The sequence below is a fragment of the Poecile atricapillus genome, chromosome 3 (genome assembly GCF_030490865.1).
Source record: "Poecile atricapillus isolate bPoeAtr1 chromosome 3, bPoeAtr1.hap1, whole genome shotgun sequence".
Taxonomy (NCBI): Eukaryota; Metazoa; Chordata; class Aves; order Passeriformes; family Paridae; genus Poecile; species Poecile atricapillus.
In genome coordinates, this window is record NC_081251.1 from 36606186 (window position 1) to 36627027 (window position 20842).

The 20842-nt window shown below is 36.3% G+C and overlaps 1 protein-coding gene across 2 annotated transcripts in view; it reads right to left on the bottom strand.

The window, feature by feature from the left end:
• RNGTT (RNA guanylyltransferase and 5'-phosphatase) overlaps nt 1-20842 on the bottom strand; it is a 172762-nt gene that overhangs the window by 63349 nt on the left and 88571 nt on the right. For both annotated transcript variants that reach the window (XM_058835956.1, XM_058835957.1), the window contains exon 13: nt 259-359. In XM_058835956.1, coding sequence (XP_058691939.1) covers nt 259-359 — 101 coding nt within the window. The remainder of the gene's footprint in view (nt 1-258; nt 360-20842) is intronic.

Consider the following 20842-nt stretch of genomic DNA (forward strand, 5'->3'; position numbering starts at 1 on the left):
GAAATCCAAAGGGGACTTTTTTTTTCAGAAATTTGAAGAAACTTATTTTAAGAATGAGTAAATTCACAATATAAACATCTGCCACTGTTTTCAGTACAACACTAATTACAACAGTTGCTTATATTTTGAATGAGGAAGTTCTAGAGAATATAGATAGACTTAGCCCCAGGAAGTGTCAAGAAATATCAGAGGAGAGATTAGCTGTTAAGGGACATTCAAATGAGACTTACAGATTTAAAAAGGGAAGAGATTACATACCCCTCTCCACCAATTCTTGTTATCTTTAGACGAAAATCAACTGAGTTCAGGCTGGGTGGCTTCCATTTCAAAATATCATCACATCGACCAGGCTTGTATTTCTGAAGTAAATTAAAATGCAGTTTAATTATGCTCATTGGTTTTCACTAGTTTTAAAAGTAACAATTCAGCCTTTCAGACGCTATTAGCTGTCTCTAATGAATTACAACAGTTAGTGACTGAAACAATGAATACCATTACCATGGAGGTAGTCGTGCTTAACTACTTTATTTGTTTCTGCCTTTTAAAACTGCTTAGCACTGTAGCTCTGCCATTGCATATAATAAAAAGCTGAGAATGGAAATAAAAATTAGCATACTTCATTATCTCTCTCTGGCTAATGAAAAATTTCAAGAAAGAAAATAAGACAGCACAGAAAGAAACAAAAACACTCATAGGACATACAGAAAAGACACATTTGAAGTAATCTCAACATTTTGGAACTATTTTATGAACAGTATTTTTGTTATCCATGCTGTTGGCTGACAAAACACGAAAAAGGCAGAAGCCACCATACTGCCAGCTCTCATAAAGGCTCATCAGGAACATGTTTTCATAGCAAAGGAATTTAAATTATGTAAAGATTAAAGAACATCATGATACACCAGAACATAAATGAGAGAGCATCTCTTGCTAAAGAGAGAGGGTACACATTTGAACCACAAGCTGAAAGGAACAATTTTCTCTTAAATTAGAGCTTTAGTTTCTCACTATCTCTGCTATCATCTGCTGCCATTTTGTCCATCTTCAGCTATCAGTAAGAGGTAACTTGTTGACCCCTTCTTTACAGAATCTCTTTCATGACAATGGAGAAAATCTGAATTAATGAATAGGGCAAAAGTAAAAGAATAATTTGCAGATGTATAGAATGAGAAATTTTACTTCTTTATTTATATACAGTGAGAAAATTTATGCAATTTTGTATGAAAAATAAAAGTAACCAAAAATGTCCACTGTCTTTTGGTAACAGAACAGTCAGCAGCATCACACTGCACTCATGCTGTGTAAAATATTTTCAAAATACAGACTTTATTGATGATAAAAGTTTTAGATCTAAAATGACAAAAGCAGATGAATTTTCTGTTTTCTGATGGAAGAATGTAAAGTTACTCTTTCAAAAATAAACACAGAGTATCTTATTTATAATTTCTTGATGAAAAGATGGTCTTTTCGTTAATTCTTAATGATGCAAAAAAGATGGACGAACCCCTCTAAGCCATGACACTGAAATTCTGAGGAAAAACTTCATCTGATCCATATGAAAACCTTCCTCACTAGAGCTCTTGTATCCTGACTCTGACAACAGCCAACAGCATGTGCTCAGGGGAGATGAAAAGCAAGGCAATTATATATGATATTTTCTACTACTACTCTTTGAGAAACTATCCATTTTGAAGCTCAGAGACTTCCTGTTGGGGAAGGTGAAACAGGGAAACCTTATGAATGTGATGGTTTGACAAAAGATTCTGGAAATATGAAGGCTAGAATCAAAGTAGAAATGAAAGCCTGCTTTGAATCATAGGATACTGAGTACTGGTTAACCAAAGAACAATAGCTTAGCCAGCTAGAGGAGAATCCCTGTTGATAAAACAATGTCCTTCTGCTGATAAAGAATGCAAAGGTCAAGAAGCAAGGAAAGAACTTGTAAGGTTTTGTAGAATCTAAAATGCAACACTGTATGTTAATATAGGGAAGCGCATAGGCTGAATGGAAATTCTTTAGTGGGTGTGTCTCATGGTGATTGGTTACTAAGAATTAGAATATTCACAATAGAAAAAGATATATTGAATTGTAACAAGAACCTCGCTCTCTTTACTCTGACCTCTTAACTCTTCTCTCGGACCCCTTACCCTTTCCCTCTTACCCCTCTCCCCCTCTCCCCCACTCCTAACTCCTAGCCTCCTCTCCCTGCTCCTACCCCTCTCGTCCTCCCTGCTCTCTCCCTCTGCCTTTTCCCTCTTTCCCCCTGCTGCTCTCTTACTCCCTCCCTCCCTCCTCCAACCTCACCTCCCCTGCTCTACCTGCTCTCTCTCCCCTCCCCCGGACCACGTGGACGCCGAGGCTGGTGGCGGACACGGGTCTCCCCTCCTTTTACCCTTATAATAAATTGCTTATACTTGAACAGCTTGACCCTGGAGAAGTCTCTCACCGCGAGAGAGAATTTATTACACGCCAATAACTTCCTGATGTGGATGTGATTCAAATGTGATTCCTACATATTTAGTTATTTTCAGTTTCTGTGCATGAGCTCATATAGCCCCCAGTAAGACCATGTAAACCTCCATCAGCTGTAAAAGCCTGTGGCACAACCTTTCATGCACAGCCTGATGACCTTGCAGGAATAAAACCAGTACCTTTTGTTTATTTTGAACAAGTTTTTGTTGTTTTTGAAGACCTGCACTTCCCAGGGATTGTACTAAGACAGATTGCTTAACAATCAAAAACCCCATTGTTTCCATGGACTCATAGTTTCATTTGCCTCTATGTGCATAAAAAGCTCAGAGGGTATCATTTAACATTATAGGTACACATTTTTTATCCACTTATATTACTCTACATTTGTCTACATAAAAGTGTATGCACTCTTTTATCACTCAGCCACCCAGTAAGAGTAAGTAAGAGCTTACTATAATTCTCCACAACTAGGACCAGCCCTTGCTGATCCATCATGAAAACATCACTGAATGGTTTATCAATTTTCATACTTGCTTACATGCAGTACAGGTGGCTCCCTTCCCTGGGGAGGACTGAACAGCTCCCCATCCCTCCACTCCTACTTTATAACCAATTACATATCTGTGCAAGAACCTTTTAAGTCTCACATTATTTCAGTTTCTTCAAGAAAATTTTGACAAGAGGCTTTCTGGAAATCTTAGCAAGAAAAACATCACGATCCCTACTTAAGTGGGTTTTGTTGGAGAAGCCTTCCTTCCAAAAATGTACATAATTGTCATCAAATACATAAATCATGTTCACCCAGATACCAACTACAATATTTCTTTTTGTCTCTACTCCTTTGTCCAGTCCAGATACCAAGCTTACAGGACTTATTTCCTCCTCGATCTTCCATGACACCACATGTCCCCACCTTTGTTTTTTTTAAATTGGTATTGTATTTTCTACCTTACATGCTTAGGTACTAATGTAGATTTTTCACATAGGATCTACTATCCAGTTTTTTCAGTCTTTTTCCTAGACTGACAAGTTATATCTTCCTAAAAGTTAGTAGGAAGCCAACTTCGCAACAAACAGGAATAACTATTCCAGGATCAGTAATGAAAAGCAATGTTTTGACAGAATATATCTGCATATCTGTAATTACACTGCGGGATCCACAATTTTGACTCAAGTTTAAAATTAACTGGTTGGCTTACTTGAAGGGAATGGGGGAGCATTTACTCATTAAGATGGAGTTATTTTCTTTAAGAACCAGCACAGTGTGAGACAAACCTCAGATTTTATTCTAAACATTTTATTCTATGAATAAAAAAATAATCTCTAGCACACCTCAAGTTAGTCAAAGATATCTCCCTTAGAAATCAATAACAATAACTATACCCTTTTGACTATTACATTTAGTTTTAACTACTGTCAAACAACAGCCTTCTCATTTCACAGCAATTTGTTAATACCAAACACTCGGTAAAGGTAACAGGTAAATGACAGATTTTCTTTCAGAAACAGTCACAAAGCCTTAGGTAAGCCATCAGAATTCAATGCTCATACAAGGAATAATTTATACAGCTCCTCCCTGGCCTCCCCCAATTTCTTCTGTTACCATGAAATACAGAAATTCACAGAAGTCTGGCTCAAAAGGAGAACTGATTCAAAGGCCATATTAATAATCCCTAAGAAAGAGATTAATTTTTAACAGGTGAGTCCACACACACAAGACAGCACTAGTAAGTTATTGAGTTTGAATGCTAAGTCCTAAATCAATTTCTTTAAACATGAGCCAAAGCCAAACAAGAATTCTGCTTGTTAAATATATGGAAACTTCACCTTAGATGAATCACTGCATACTGCAGACCTGTTCTGCGTGAAGTTACTCTTTATTTTAATTCCAAACCAAAATGTGAAGCAATCTGTTTGAGATCAAACTACACCCTAGCATTTTAAATATAGCATTCATAGCAATGATATCCTCATCACCACTCCCCAACAAATATCTGTGTACACGACTACTTCTAAAACACACCAGATCCCCTGTCATCTCAAACACAAAGTTCATGCTTCAATCTGAAACCTGTCAACCTAGTCTAAGCACAAAAATTAAAACTCCACACCAAAAAGGTACATTGACAGATCAGAAACTATCTCAAATCGCTTTAAAGGACTGGACAAGGTGGCCTCCTGAAGTCCCTTCCAATCTAAATTATTCTACAGAACAGTGTCTCTCTTTGCTTGCTTGTTCTTTTAGCAGCCATTTTGGGTGCATTTCAGTTCACAAAAACAATGAACGTTCAAAATAAATCCGCCACTTGTTCCTATTTACTGTACTTTAGTTGCGATAGCTGGGTAGCTCTGGTGCATGACGGAACTAGATTCCGTCAATGTAAAACCAAATTTGAAGTTTCCCTTCAGGAACACACCTAATGCCCTTCACACCAAAGTACAGATACCAGAGGCCAAGGCAAAGGCTATTCCATTGCATTGCTACCTTGCACCTATGGAGCACAAACAAACCTGAACTGTGAAGCTATCCTGCAACATCCTGAACTGCTGCTTCAAAGAAATAAGGGTATCAGTGCCTTCAGTTGCCTATGAACCCTAAGCTCTCCAATTTTTATATATTTTTACTCCTTTTTACATCCACTCACCATCTAGCCAACATTTCTTCTATCTTTTCAGTAGTAGTAGTAGTCATCATATAAATGCCCTATGTTCTGTGGCCATTCTCTTCTGGCAAAACCTCAGGCCCTTACTTTCATGAAGAGGATGAAGATCAGGGAAAACAGATGTGTCTGAAGCAGCATCGCAAATGTGCCCCTACTATGGGGATCTTAAACTCAGGTGCACATCCAGCACCCTGGGATGCAGAACCATCACTGAAGATAGCTCAACAGAAAGCACATCCTCCGGCATTCCTCTTAGGCTGCTAAACCCATTGATTTTTCACCTCAGACTCAATTCCACAGGCTCAAGTGGGTCTAGTCAAACCACTATGAGGTTTTTGTTAGACCCTTGTTAGAACTATTTTAGCACTGCAGGGCACTGTAACAGGTTGCTGGTCATGTTGAATTTTAATCCCCTGTACTGTCCCAGCGCACTAAGTCTAGTTCCCCTCTTCCACAGCTGCCCAAAGAGGGGGCCATTATTTTCTTGTCTCCCATCAGATCAAGAAAAAGGTTGGCCCTCAAAGCCTCAGGTTCTGTTATCTTAACTCTTGCTGACACAACTTTTCTTGTCAACTGCAGGTTTGTGATTTGCCTAAAGCCGTATGTCAGCATTTGCATTCAATGGATGGCACAGCAGAAAGCTGAAAGCCTAGACAATGGAGATATCAGAGTCCCATAAGAATGATAAACTTTAACTCCAAATAGCAGCTTCCACATGGGATAAACGTTTCTGCTTAGTATTTTGTAGGAGGAAGAGCGGGGTTAGTTTCTGGGACTGCATTCTGGGCAGGCAGTCTGGGGTGTGGGGTGGTGTTGACTCACCATGAAGACACCCACCTTGAAGACTGAATGACTTCAGCCTAAAGTCTAGACAAAACAAACAGTTTCTCCTAGTGACTGCAAAGGAAGAGGTGGTGGGATGATCAAGAGAGAAGTTCGTGTCTCATCAAGAAAAGGAAAAGAAGGTTTCCTTTACAAGGGTGGATGTCTCACTATCCTACTAAGTCTAATCAGCCAGCTCTACCTCCCATAACCCTTATTAAATATCATCCTTCTAGCACTTCATCCAAGCAGAAGCTAACACAGGCCACCTTACATTTCCCTTCCTCCATATCTTCTTCCCTTACTCCTTCCAAATGATAGGAAGCCAGCAAATAACCCAGCTCTTTCTTTTCTCCTAAGTGGCACAGAGCTGCTGCATGTCAGCTCTAATTTCTCCTCAGTGAACTGGTCAGTCCTAGCCCTGCAAAGTGTCCAAAGGGCTGCAAAGCTGGCAGCTGCAGGCACACACCGAATTAGAAAGTTAAATAAAGGACACAGAAAACTCAGGGAAGGTTTGTTTGCATTGTAATGCCTGCCCAAGAGGTATGGAAGTTTGAGTACCTTCGAAGAGTGAGGGCAGAGCAGGTGGGAGGGGATGGGGTTAACCAAGACTGGGAATCTACTGCGGTTCTTTTAAAGCATTAAATGTAGTTTGCCACACTGCAAATGATATTAGCATCTAACCACACTGAAAATGTAACAAAGTGCAATTAAGTATCGTTAACTATTAAATATAAATATTAAATATAAAACTTAACTAACGTAACTATGACAAACCTATGACAACAAATCTGTTCCTCTTACAGTGCAAAACAGTGTTAAATGTTTTATCTGAAGAGCCCTACTTAATTCTGAGGCCTCTTAATCCATAGAACAGCTGCTGGCCTGCCCAATCTAATAGTTTGCATTCAGCTGGGTAAACATAAAGACAGAATAATTACCCAAAATGTGTTATTATTTTCTTGCACTACAGACCCTGGATCATTTTAAAGAACCAAAAGGACTGATTATAATCAATCATTTCAGACTAGACTTTATAAAGAAATGAGCTGAAGACACAGAAGTTGCTAACATGGTTGACAGATTATGTGAATAAATCACAACAATGGATCAAGAAACCACAAGATCAAAGGCAACCATTGAGTCAATTGTATATTCATAGATTTTGAGGACTGGAAACCATTACTGGGCTCATTGAGTCGTCTCTGTTGCATAAAGGACAGAGAAACTTGAACAACAATGTTTATGTCAGGTTTATAACTCCTATTCAAACTACAGTAATGTTTATCTCAAGTTTATAGTCCCTATTCAAAATACAAGACACCTTTATGAAAAATACGACATAATGAAGAAATCACAACACGTATCTTGGGGACGTTACCACAGCTGTTTATTATAGCTGTGCTTAAAAATGCTTATTTCTACACTGAGTCTTGTTAATGCCTTGCTTTAGACTGAAGCCCGGCTCTCCATGCAATTACTTTCCTTTTTAAGATAAAATGAGTAAGTCTGAGTCTCACTGCATGGGTAATTACCCTGTTGGCTAACATACACATCATCATAGTGGAATTTCACAAAAGCCTTTAGAAGACTAGTCAACAGAACTGAACCTACTATTCCAATATTCTTTTCATTGCTTACACATACAGCAGTACACAAAGTATATTTGTAATCTTCTGCATTGCACTGAGAGGTGTTGATAACTAGCCGATATAATTCTTTTCAGATTCATGCCTTTAGCTGGGACTTAACACAGTCCTGGAAATACAGCGCACATCTGTCTCTGTTCAAGCACCATCACAAGACCAAATGATCCACTTTAGCCCACATGGCTGCTTTTTCAGGAAAACAGGTAAGTTTGCTGAAAAAGCTCAAAATATTAACAACGTGACCATAAAAACATACACAAAATCCCAACATTATCATTAAAACCCTTAAAGCCTTCACAGTAATGTACTTCTTTTAACTGTAACAAAAAAACAAACAAAAAAAAAAAAACCCAAAAAATAAAAAATTAAATTGCAACCCTTAGCTCCTTTAAAAATTCTGCCTTTTGTCCCTTCCAGCTTCCCTTTTGAGTTCCAACTCCTTCTGTTCCTCAAAGTGACAATAAAAACAATTTACAGTCTCCCCATAGTTCCCACAGACCATCACTGCAATTCCTCATGTATTCTATTTTCTTTATCTGGGAAAAAGATAAGCAAAAAGGCAATGTGGCACCAGAAGTTTCTTGGTCATTGATGGGCAAGTGCGATTAATGTTTGTGTTTCCTGTATATTGAGTAGGACACTGAGAACTGGAAGAAAGGGATATACTAGTCTGATCACAGGCCTACTATACTCCCTGGCTGAGGAGCAGAAAGTCCAACTTTTCTTATTGATGTCAAACAGGTTATTTGAAAAAACTGCTCTGTGAGCAGTGGGATCATCCCTAACACACAACCTTGGAAGACAAACAGTGTTATACATTTTGCCATTTATGGTGTTTGGTGGTGATCACTGGTCGTCAGCAAACCAGCTTCAGAGATTATCCATCCCACCCACAGGGAAAGCTACTTTGAATGCTGGTGGTCTAGGAGAGAAAAGAGAACAACGTCCAAGAGCAAACGCCTCCAGATTCAAACAACAGGGTGTGTGACTACAAAGACTGATACACAGAAAATGTGAATACAATTAGTGCTTTAATCTGAAGTGGGCATTGGAAATAAACACCTGGACAACACTTTCTACTTAGACCAAACATCAGAAAGTAGGAGAAAAATATTATTGTTCATTCTTGCACTAAACCATTTCTGTATAAACTCTGGAAATAGTAAAGCAGACATTTCTTTTAATAAATGTGAGTCAACTTTTCCTATATTTTTAAAGGAAATACAGGAGATGTGATTTGTAAGTACTCCTAAGAGTGATCAGGCTAAGAGAAACTCCTGGACAAACACTTGTACTTTCCAAACACCTGTCAGTTCTGAAAGGCATTTTCATAGGTGAGACAAAACACAAGAATCTAAACACTGAATGGAAAATATGTAAGAACACAAAATGGCTGCAAACTTCCTGCAGCTCCAAAACAGAATTCAAATGCTTTCCAATTTCACAGTTTTCATGTGTTGTACCAAACCCTTCATCAAGCACAACCTGTGTCTAACCATGGAGAGATGGCCATGATGCCCTAACTAAAAGATGACCAAAAAAAAAACCTAATTCCTTCCCTTCAAAAAAAACTCTTTTAATGAAAAGAAATTAATAAATACTGCTTTTAATGTTTAGTGTTCTAAATTACTGATTCAAACCACCTGAACCATCAAGCTGCAGTCCTCACTAAACATCAGCTTTTTGCTTAGTTCAATGATTTGATCAGAATAGACATGCTGAAGTTCAACAAATATTTTCATCAGCTTGAAAATAAGATTGTTAATGAATTCCAGACATTATACAAAGTAATGTTGTCACGCCATTAAAAGCAAATCCGCAAAAGTAACTTTAGAGACCTAAAAAGATGGAGAAAAGACAAGTTCCTTGGCTAACCTCAACTAATACAGTGTCCATGGTTAAGCCAAAAAGGTGATAGAGCCAACTCCAGATAAGACAGTTTTAAATAACTCATTACTTGACAATGAAGTCTCCATGCTGCTTTAATTCCATGTAGTCAAACAAATTTGTGTTAGTTCTTCCATTTCTCCACTTTAAAAATCAAAATAAGGAAAAATTAATGTGTTTTTTAAGACACAATCACACCTGTATTCCAGAAATTTTCTGTTAGAGAGTTAAAGAATTAAGTAGGAATGATGCTTTTTAATGCATTAGGACCAGTTAGCTGTCAATAACTGTTTTGGACCAGCTGTTTGGGAAAATATTATTGTATCACAATTTGTCTTTTATGAAAATGTGACTTAAAGCTATATGAAGTAGAATGAAACGATTATAATCAAAATTATCTATGAAATATTAAGCTTAACTGTCATACCAGACTAAGAAGCAAAACATGCACCCATTTAAATACTGTTAGATTATGTTTTATACTAAGGATTTTAACACTTGAATGAAAATCAGGTTTAGAAGGTTAACCTGCATGGAGAAATTATTTTGTTAATATGTTGATAGAAAATTGCTTTTTCTAAAAGTGCCTCTGATCCTCAAGCTAATGTAATATTTATATTGGACTTCTTTGGTAATTAGCGGGCTAAACGTCTTCTCTTACACTTTAATTTAGCTTTATACCTCCAGCTTCATTAAACATCTTGTTTCACAGCTATACTAATAGCTTTTCTCAATATTCCATTAAGCAAGGAGAAAAATATGAGGACATTTTATTAATAACTAACATAATTTACATATTAATCCTATTAATATTTGATAAATGAAGTTCAGATCACAGCCAAAACTCAATATTTATAATAATCAAAATGTAGTGGCCATATTTTTTTTTCCTCCTACCCAGCATGTTACTATAACATTACAAACTGTATCTGTTTTTGATCATTTCTGTCCTTTCACAGAATACAATGGTCTGCACCTAGAAACTCCAATACTTGGGTTTGAAGCAAAACTGAAAAAGTAAATGGCTTCAAATAATTGGCTAATGTATATGTGATCCAAAATGGACCAACTGGTGTCTTCCTTTGATTATAAACTCTACTTTTGGCAAACTAAGGTAATTGTTGAAGAGCTACATACTTCTACCTTTGTGACAAATAATTTCCTGACAACAAAACTATAGTGCTCATGGTCAAAGGAACTGGTGATGGTCCATGGCTGCTACTTAAGATATTAGATTTATATTGCTATTGATTATTTTGTAATCTTCTTATTTTTCACCATCATTGCATGACCTTCATTACATATGCACTATGTAAATCTTCCAAAAAATGAACACAATAATAGAAACACTCAAGATACATCAACTTGTCTTCCATTGCTGTATTTCACTCTATATTTCACTTTGTATCACTAAGTTAAACTGAGATGGCCTCAGCATGTAGCAGCAGTGTAAAATGTCACCAGAAACTATTTTATTTACTTCTCCAGATGAAATTTTCTTTCAAATTCAGCTTCACAACTCATTAACAGCCTTAACCAGAAATTAATATAATGGAAAGCTTCATATCCATGTAACTTTTTCTCAGTCATACAATGTTAATTTCTACCTGTCTAGAAACACACACAGAGAAACAAGCCCAGAGATAAAAAGCTAAATAGCTTAAAACAACTGTCCATAAACTGTTGGAAGAACCTAGATAATACAGAAGCACTTCTAGCTCACTCCTTTACTGATCTTTCTTTTCTTTTTCTCTCTTAAAGCAATGCTTATTATTCTTCTCTCTGCCCCAGCAACAAAACAAATCTTTGAAAGACTCTTAGGGACATCATCTTCCTTCTCATCTTCCTTCCACACTTCTACTGTGAAAAACCCTTGGTTACATGAAGCCAGTAATGTTGGAGAGCACATCAATTTTCATTATATAAAGCGCTAAGTGTAATTGCTTCAGTGCATCACTTGTTTTTTGAGCCTTACTGTTTCTGTCTCTTTACAAGTTTAAAGTGTTGCACACACCAGCCAAAACCTCCTCTCATTTCTCAAACCCAATGGCACCAATCTCTCTTCACCTTCTGTCCTTTAATTTTAACCACCTCTGTCCTAACTCAAGCTTAACTGTAGTCATCACTTAATTTTACACCAGAGAAAGAAAGAAGTCAGTCTCTCAGAGGACTTCTTTCTTTGTGGCTAGTTAGTTTGTGATCAAAGGCTCCTAGAAATCCCAAAAAATTGGGTTGGATCAGCAGAAGATATTCAGTGCTTCAAGTCTGATAGCCATAGCATCCTGGTATAACAAAAGAATCTCCACGAATGGAGCAGCAGTGATTTTGGCTGACTCACTACAATAACCTGATTTGGAAACTGGGTAATTTATGAGTATTAAAGGCCACATTTGCAGAAGCTCCAACCTGTAAATTTAAGACTTCATCATAACATCAGTTTTGTTGACATTTTTACTAAGCTACAATGATAATCAGTATACCAGGAATAACATTTCAGAAAATCCCCTCAGAGACCAGGAAGAAATGAAAACTACCAAACCTACACAGAAAGATGCAAAAATATATTTCAAAATACTTCTTGCGGAATGCCAATCTTAAAAAAAAGAATAAAGCCTTACATCAAAAGGCAATCAGTAGGCTGGAGCTTTTAGCTAGTCTGAACATAAGGAGAAATGTGCAAGTACTAAGAAAATGCAGCATATTGGTCTCAGACATAGTCCAATTTTTCTTTATAATTCCAGAGCTAAAAAGCCCCTAAAGCTGAACAGATATGCCTGAAAGATGATGCACAGAATTGCCAGCAGGATTTTCTTCTACATGTTGCTAAATGTATGCGACACAAAATTGTCATTAAGAGCTAGCTTATTACATCTTACAGGGCTAGAAATCTCCTTGAATTAAATATTCATGAGTCTTTCTTGGAATACTGAATCCTGTGATATTTTATAAGAAACAATAGAAACTAGCCTTTTCAACTACATATTCTAGTATATAAATTATGAAATTATGAGTTTTAATAATATTAAATTCATCATTAACCACTGACATTAAAATAACAAACTACATATTTCACATCCTTATTTTCAAAAGGAAACATTCATACAACATGGGAGTTAAGTCCAGTGCTTCACAGTGCTTTTAACTTTGCAAGCAGCAAGCTGATGTGCTCAGAGATGAAAAGCAAAGTGGGGAAAAATGCATATTGAAAAAAAATCAGTATGTACTTTCTCTTTCAAGTCTCCGACAAGACTAATTCAACTAATACAACTTAAAACTGCATTTTCAGGAGACTAATTTGGATAATGAGCAGGGAAAAATCCTCATCTAAGAAAAAACATACCATGCCAAATGAGAAAATGAAAGGATCCTGCCCACTTTTTGTGTGAAATTAATCCTTGTAGTTTTGACTTAAGAACAAACAAGGCAGTGTCTCTGGGTAAGAATAGGTTAAGCTGAATAGGGTAGTTATTTGCTGAGCATTGTAAGTAAAGGTAAAAGAAATATAAGGTTGTATTTTAAGAACATTACTCAAAAAAAATTCAGTTACCGTGAAATTAGTTGCTATCCTTCTTGGGAAGGACATTCTTCCATTAAAAACAGTGGTCCCAAAGTAAGTTGTTAATATTGCTTTGTAATCAAACAATAGTTCCTGCCACATCAGATTTTTTTACCCTTTCTACAGAACATGACCACACAAACGCCCATCAGAACATGCAACACAAAATCTCTGGTTTGAATACTGGGATTGAGCAACTGCCATGAAGAACCTGTTCCAACTTCTCTGCTGCTGGCAGGGAGCTTTCATTCTGTTACTGGCAGAAGGGTTACAGTCAGACTTCTTTCTCCTTTCCCTTTTCTTAAAGTTTCTTTTTTTAATTATACAAAATGGTCAAATGTTAAGGTAGCTATGGTTTGAGCAGGCAAGTAGCTGAAGGGACAAAGAATTAGGGGAGGGGGTGACAATTACCATTTGCCAAAACAAATGTCATCAGGTTTAGCTGCTATTTAACAGCTTAACATTTTAACAAGGGAGAATAGAAGGTGTAATTGAGCACAGCTTTTCCATAAACAAATGTACAATGTATTTAAAAAACAGAATTCTGTTTCTTAAGAAAGAGAACTGCAACTCATAGCGCCAATTTACCGGCGTTCATCAAGTGAATTGAAATGTCTGATGTGCAGTCACTGGGAAATTCTGGGAGAAGAAAGCAGACAAACCTGAGCCAGTTCAGGAGAAGCTTCTTTCAAATATGATTTCTCTCCCATGCATCCTTTTTCTTAATGTCATATAAAGAAAGACAACAGTCCTCTCCTTAACCTCTAGAACATAAAACACAACCAAGAATGCCATAGGAAAAAAAATAACATCACCGATTCAAGCAAGAATCTGCGATGATGTTTGGAAGACAGCTAAAAAATCTCTTCCAACCTGCAAGATAAAGCAAGTTTATCACTTCGATGTAAACGTTGGTAAAATGCTGAGATAACAATGAGCATGCTAGTATGAATTCTGAGCAAATAAATTAGATCTCTGTGAAGCTCAATCCTACTTGTGAAACAACTTCAATAGAATCCTTCAAAAACTTTCTTAAAGCAGAGTGAGCAGTACAGAGGTGACAACAAAGTGAACAAGCCCACCTGTCATCGATCCAGTGGTACTCCAGAAAGAATTAGAGTCATGTGGAACAACATCTCTCTTGACACCAAGAACAGTAAGTACCATGCTCATTTTATGAGCTGTCTCGCAAAAAAAACCTTTTCTCTTGTACAGTACATCCTCAACAGGAGGAGAACATGACTTTTATAAACCAAAATCATTCAATAAGCTATTTGTTGAAATTCAGTCTTAAAGTTGGGACAAAGAATATGAATCTTAGCAGATGGGGAGTTAGTGGTACAGGTTTGGGCAGAAAGATCTAGAAATTCAGTTCAAGTGGAAAACAAAAACATCTTAACTAAAACAGAGCTATAACAATGATTGCAGTGAAAGTTGAGGGTGACTATTAGGTGAAACATCATTCTGCATTTACCAAAATACTAAAATAGGTGGATCAAGGTTTTAGCTGGTTACACAGACAACACTTAGGTTATTAGGCTTTTGAGCACATTTTCTCCTCAATTTCACATGTGTATTTGTGCTTTTGAAATGTGTGAAATTGGGAAAATCTCTGAAAAAAATGGGTTTCAAAAGAAGTAGCAGCTCAGGTCCTGACAACTGTTTATAACTGTTGTAAACAGACATATTACAGAATAATATGCTCCATGACGGCATTACAAAGGATCTAAAGCTCTAGACACCCCCTCACAACTGGGGTAAAAGAGAAATACCATTAAAAACATAAAACCACTCTAGGACACTAAAACCTAATTAGAGCAGAAGAGTGGTGTACAAAGGGAACAACAGTCAGCTGTTCATTAGGAACAGAAGAAAAGCAATTTTGTCTTCAGGGTGGCACAAGAATACTTAATGGTGTTTAACTCCTTGCATCCCTCCTCCCCAGCACCCTTTGTACAGGACAGAATAGGTCACACGGTGGTGTTCAGCAACGAGTATTGTTCTCTAATCCCTTCTATTCCAGCACCTGGGGATCACATCCATGTGCATTTAAGTAAGTGCAATCTTGCAGAAGAGAACTGTGAGCATATGTGACTGCAGTCAGAAATGCAAGAGAGCAGTCAAAAGCTGTCGGCAGGTGACCATGACATTGCCCTAACAGTCACTAAAGAAACTCCCCTTTATGAATAGCTGCCAAGATTTTCATGTCTCCAAACCATTTCTTTCATCTTAAGAAAAAAAGAGTTTTTGTAATTTAGCCCTAAGCCAATAACTGATTCTTAAACAGTGAGCTACATCATGACTTGAATTAAAAATTTACCGCTATTCAAAATTCCCCTCCAGTACAAGGCAGTTCTCACAGTATAAAGCCATTAGCTATACAACTAAACATTTTTTTTTTTCTAAAACCAGCAAAACTCTCCTTTACTTCTTTAATAGCTGTAGGCTTTTTTAAGCAACCAAGATGTGTACAAGCAGAGCAGTATACCCAGTTAAAATCAATATCTATTCTAGTAAAAAAATATTATCAAAAACCCCTTGCTTTCTGCATGATCAAAATTTTAATAACTTATTTCCCGGCCAGTCACCATTACTATTCCTAAGAAATTAATTCATATATATTTGCAGTGAGACACTGCAGAGTTTCAGAAGTAATGGAATAACACCTACCAAATCTGATAGAGGACAGAACCCTACTTCTTTTGAAGGCCTAGCAAAATATGCAAGTAAATGTCATGGAAACAGAAGCTCTCTCCATAGTAACACCATTTGTGGCACTGTAGCTAACCACTCTAAGATGCTCCAAGTTATTAGCTTAAATCCAGTTTTCATTTACTATTTGCTCCATAACATTCCATATATCTAAGAGCTGTAAAGATTTATTAAAAATATTAATAGTTCACAAGAATGCAGTATCAAAGCCAAAGTCAAACATAAGTATAAGGGCAAACTAATTAACTGTGATAAAGCAAGTCTGAGTGACACTGTCTTTAGGGAAAAAAGCCAAGAGACTGATGGCACTGTAAAGAATAATTATATTACAGCTTGTTTCTACTACACTCTTTGACTCCATGCAACAATTGTCAGACGTGCAACAGCATCTCAAATTAAACACATAGAAGAAGCTACAGAGTAAGACACATAAAACTAAAATAAATTTTTTAAAAATACAAAAATATATAATTGCACCTAAGCAACCCTTGTTATCTGTTGTTACACAAAAAATTAATTTTTTATCAATCAAAATATCAAAATCAAAATATATATCAGCATATATAATATCAGCAATCAAAACTCTCAAAACCAGCTGAACAAAGACTCCAACTAGCATTGTAGCTGCTCTCCATGGAGATGGACCAGCTTAGTGCACAGCAGTCAGAGCCAAGGGAATGATTTTCAATGAAAGATTTTTTGACAAATTTGGAGAACTATCTGTATGCAGTTCATGACTCTGACCAAAAAAAAAATTTAAAAAAACCCAAAAAAATAAAACAAACAAACAAACAACCCACAACAAAACAAAAAAAAATTCCTGATTTGTTTCGTGGCAGTGCTTGTTGGCACATTTTCTGATCTGATGACCAATGCAAAGTTTCACTTCCCTGACTGTTACTAGATACAACTAGTATCAAGTACTAGTGTGTAGGACATGGTACTACCTGTCCCTTCCATCCAGAAACTGAAAAAGGTCAGTAGTGCAAATGGGCACAAAAATACATTACTTCCGACATTTTTGCAAATAAAATACCACATCTTGCAAGCATAGAAAATAGAGCTTATCCTGCAAAAATTTTTTAAAATGTCAACAAAAATAATTTATCTGGTTGTTCTTGTTCATAAGCAAATTATGAAAAGTTGCACTCATTCTTTACTGGTTCAAATACTTTAATGTAATATAAAATTTAAACCAAATCCTGTAACAATGAAAAGGATAATGACTGTATTAGTGTAATATTTAAGCTGTCTGAAAATAAATTAAAAAAAAACTTAACCAGTCTTCGTACATGGTAGTCCCATGCCTTATGTATATTTTAGAGAGCTGATTCTACTCAAAAATCAAGCATATTCTTCCAAAATCAAGCTAGTACTAAAAAAAATAAAAGAGCTCTGAAGGTTTCCAAAATACATCCAATATGGCTCAGCATACATATTTCTTTATACAGAAAAATCTGTATTACTTCAAGCTGATACATTTTAATTATTTTGTAAATAGCAAATGAAGCAACAATGCTTTTTTCTACCAGCCTTTGTCTCCTGGCCTTGGAGCCAGCTCAGTAGGAAGAGTAGGGGGAGGGAACCCCAAAAGCCAAATACAAATTTGCTTTGCTTGATGTTAGTTGATAGTAAGACTGCTGCAAAAGAATATGTTGCCTAAAATCTAGGAAATACTGACCTCTACTAGTCTCTTCTCCAACTAAACTTATACTTTTCCTCACCATCACATGCATCAGACATCTTGCAGAAGAGATTTTAGTAGGAATTGGAATTTCACATTTTGTACTTGAAGACAAAAGGAACAACCTTGAAATTCGTATTTTGTTAACCATATAGCAAACTTCTTTTTCACCTGTTTTGATCTCTGAGCACTATGAGCACTGGATCCTGTGATCAACTTACATTTGTTAAATAGTTGTTTCCAAAACTATTTAGAATTATCCTTTACTCTTCTGGTTCCTTTTTCTCATTACTAGCAGAACAAGCCATATTTTCCCTTAAAAATGGCAACATCAATTCACTGTCTGACAAGTCCCAAAGATACACATTTCAATTGCTCTCATAAGTTAAAAGCTCTCTCTAGAGAATCTCATGTTACTTAAAAAATGTTTTGTTTCAGTGGCAGGATGAATATACAGATGCAAAATCTCCCTGGGATTTCTAGTGCTCACTGTTTGGAAACAAGCAACCTACTGTTTGTCAGTTCAAACTTGTCAAAACTTTCAGATGGGATGTAACAAGTGTACTAACTGGTTTTTAATGAACAATTCAAAGTATACAGAACATCTGCATTTTAGAAATCGGAGATAATTTCCAGCTAAGATTTCTAATAATTTTCTCCTTTTGGAACAAACCAGCAGACATGTCACAGTTGTACATTCCCCTATTTCAGTGGAAAGCTTCTAGAGTAGCGTGGAGAAAACCTGAATTTCATTTCAGAAACACATCTAGCAGCATTAAAGGAAAATACGTTTTTGCTTTAAGAATATCTGCACTAATTACATAGGAAACCTTCATCAGGTTTCTCATCTCTGACTTCTATGACCAAGGCATGAAGTCCAGCACTGCCCTTCTACCATAGTACTTAACAGACCTGTATGATACAATCACATCTTAATTATTCTCCATGCACTTGAAGACAATGAAATTTTCTTAGAAGCAATTTATAGATTCCATATCAAGCTCAAGACTTTCATTCTTAATCATGTTAATGGACTTGGTTCACTATTTTTGTAATATCATAGGCTAGGAGAGCTGATGAAAAGAACAGAAAGTACAATGACAACTGAAACTAAAGTCACTGCCAGTCAAAAGGAGACTTAATTATTACACAGTGTACTGTTGTGCCTCTTCAGTACAGAATACTATTCCACAGGCACCTCTGAGCCTTGCAGAGTGTACAGTATCATTATTAATGTGATTATTTTAAATGTGCAGCCACCAATATGCACAGTTACCTTCAAAGATTTATCTAATAATACATGCTAGCACCTAAGAAAAAATATTCTTATAATTAAAAAATTCAGTTACCCTTTGGTGATATTTATCATGTGTTTTCAAAATTGTTGTTTATAAGAACTGTGACCCAGTAAACACTTTAAATTATGAATAACAGAGTCATGTAGAATCATTCTGCTATTAAAGAAAGTGTCTTTAAATGTTTTTGACCATCCAGATACCACAATGCAAGTGCTGATACTCCTCTAAAAGTCATCCTCACATGTGTTTCCTCACATCTGAGGTATATACATCATTTTCCTGAAATGCTAGGCTAGTGATTACACTAAACAGTGGGATGGAGATCTACCTAAATATCCTGTTTATCCTGATACTATTTTTGTTTTACTGCTGTGCTCCTGCCTAATAAAGAATATGAACATTTTATGAAGGATCTTCATGAAAACTTGAAAGATTTGTTGGCTTTTTCTACCACGTACAGAAAACAGAACTGGAAGAAAACAATCACAACAATTTAGTTCTTCCTGATACTCTGCTATATCCTTTCAGTTTGACAGAAAAAGTACAGAGGGATCGTAAATGAAGCACTCTGTTTATGGATATCTGTTCTGGGATCTGAAGAAAAGAGAGTGCTTGCAAAATGCTTTCTGCTATATTGTCCAGTTTCCAAATCATTCCCAATCTATCAGCTTCTCAGTCCTGTAGAGATTGCTGTAAATTTCAGGATGAGTCAGAACACTGTCATGAAGACAAGTGACCACTTCATTAATTTATTCAATAGCTGAATCAGATGATTCAGTAAAGAGTTCTCACGGATTCAAATAAAAAACTCTCCTAGATTTCCCTATCCAGCTATAAAAGAGATTTTTTTTTCTAAAACTGATCCACAACACATGTAAATCATGGAAAATTTTTGGAATACAGACTACTCTTTTAAAACCGGTATCTTTTGCAGAAGCTGAACCTTTGTGTTGGTATTCTGATTTGAAATCCCATTTACACTACATACTCCTAATATACATCTATTTATTTTAGTTAGAAAATACATGTAACCATAGTTAGAGGCATGACAGAAGTGCACTCCACAAACTCCCTGACAGGTGGCTTTGAGACAAAGAAACTATGCAAAAAACGTTTTTGAAAGCCTTTATGACTGATGATTCTACAACTTTATTATCCCAACATTTAAAACAGTAACAGGCAGAGAAAGTGGTTTTTTCCTTTCCCTAAACAACACATGCAGAGACACCACCATATTAATGTCAAGTGACAATCCCAAGGATGACTAGTACACCAAATGTAGGAAATGTCTTTCCTGCTGCCACTGGCAGGCAGAATGATTAAACTGCACAACAGAAGTTCAAGAACCCATTTAGATAGCGCCCATAAATGCAGTTCACTGCCTGAGAAATCAGAGAATGTCAGGCAGTACAGGTCATTAGCAAGCAAATGAGACAACATACCAACTAGGACCAACACTCTCCTTAGGTAATCAGACTCAAGACACTGACACATCTATTCAGGCTGACATAATAAGAAAGTCAGGTTAAACAAGTCTGGCAAATAGCAAATATGTTTGCATTTCAATCTGAATGTACTATAGGCCCCCCAAGAGCAGGAAGTTAAACAAGAAAAACTTTTACTACACTCCAATCTGACTATATTTAGAACTAAAAATGATTCACAAAGGGAAAGAGAGAAATGTAGATATTTTCTGGGGGGTGATTTAGCTCAGGTTCTTGGAAAGTAACTGGAAATCATAAAAATCTGCTACATTCAAAAATCATGGTACTTGTATCTAGAAGTCTAGCAATTTAATTTAAAAAGCTATAATTTAATTAGACCTTACTTACTGGTGTTTAGGTTAACATTTCTTAATTTTCTAGTTTTCGGATTTAAAATAAAAAGAAAGTAGAAAACGAGTCACCCCAAGTGAGCAAAGACAAACTTGAATTAGTATAAAAATTTTACTTGTACAGTCACAGAAAACTCCTCAAAGGAATATTGTGTATTGTTAATATATTTGGGTACGTTTGCAAAGCATGTGAAAAAATTGTATATTTGAGATGGGGATAGCTACTTAAGAGATTAATTGCAAGGAACATTGCCAGGGAAATTGA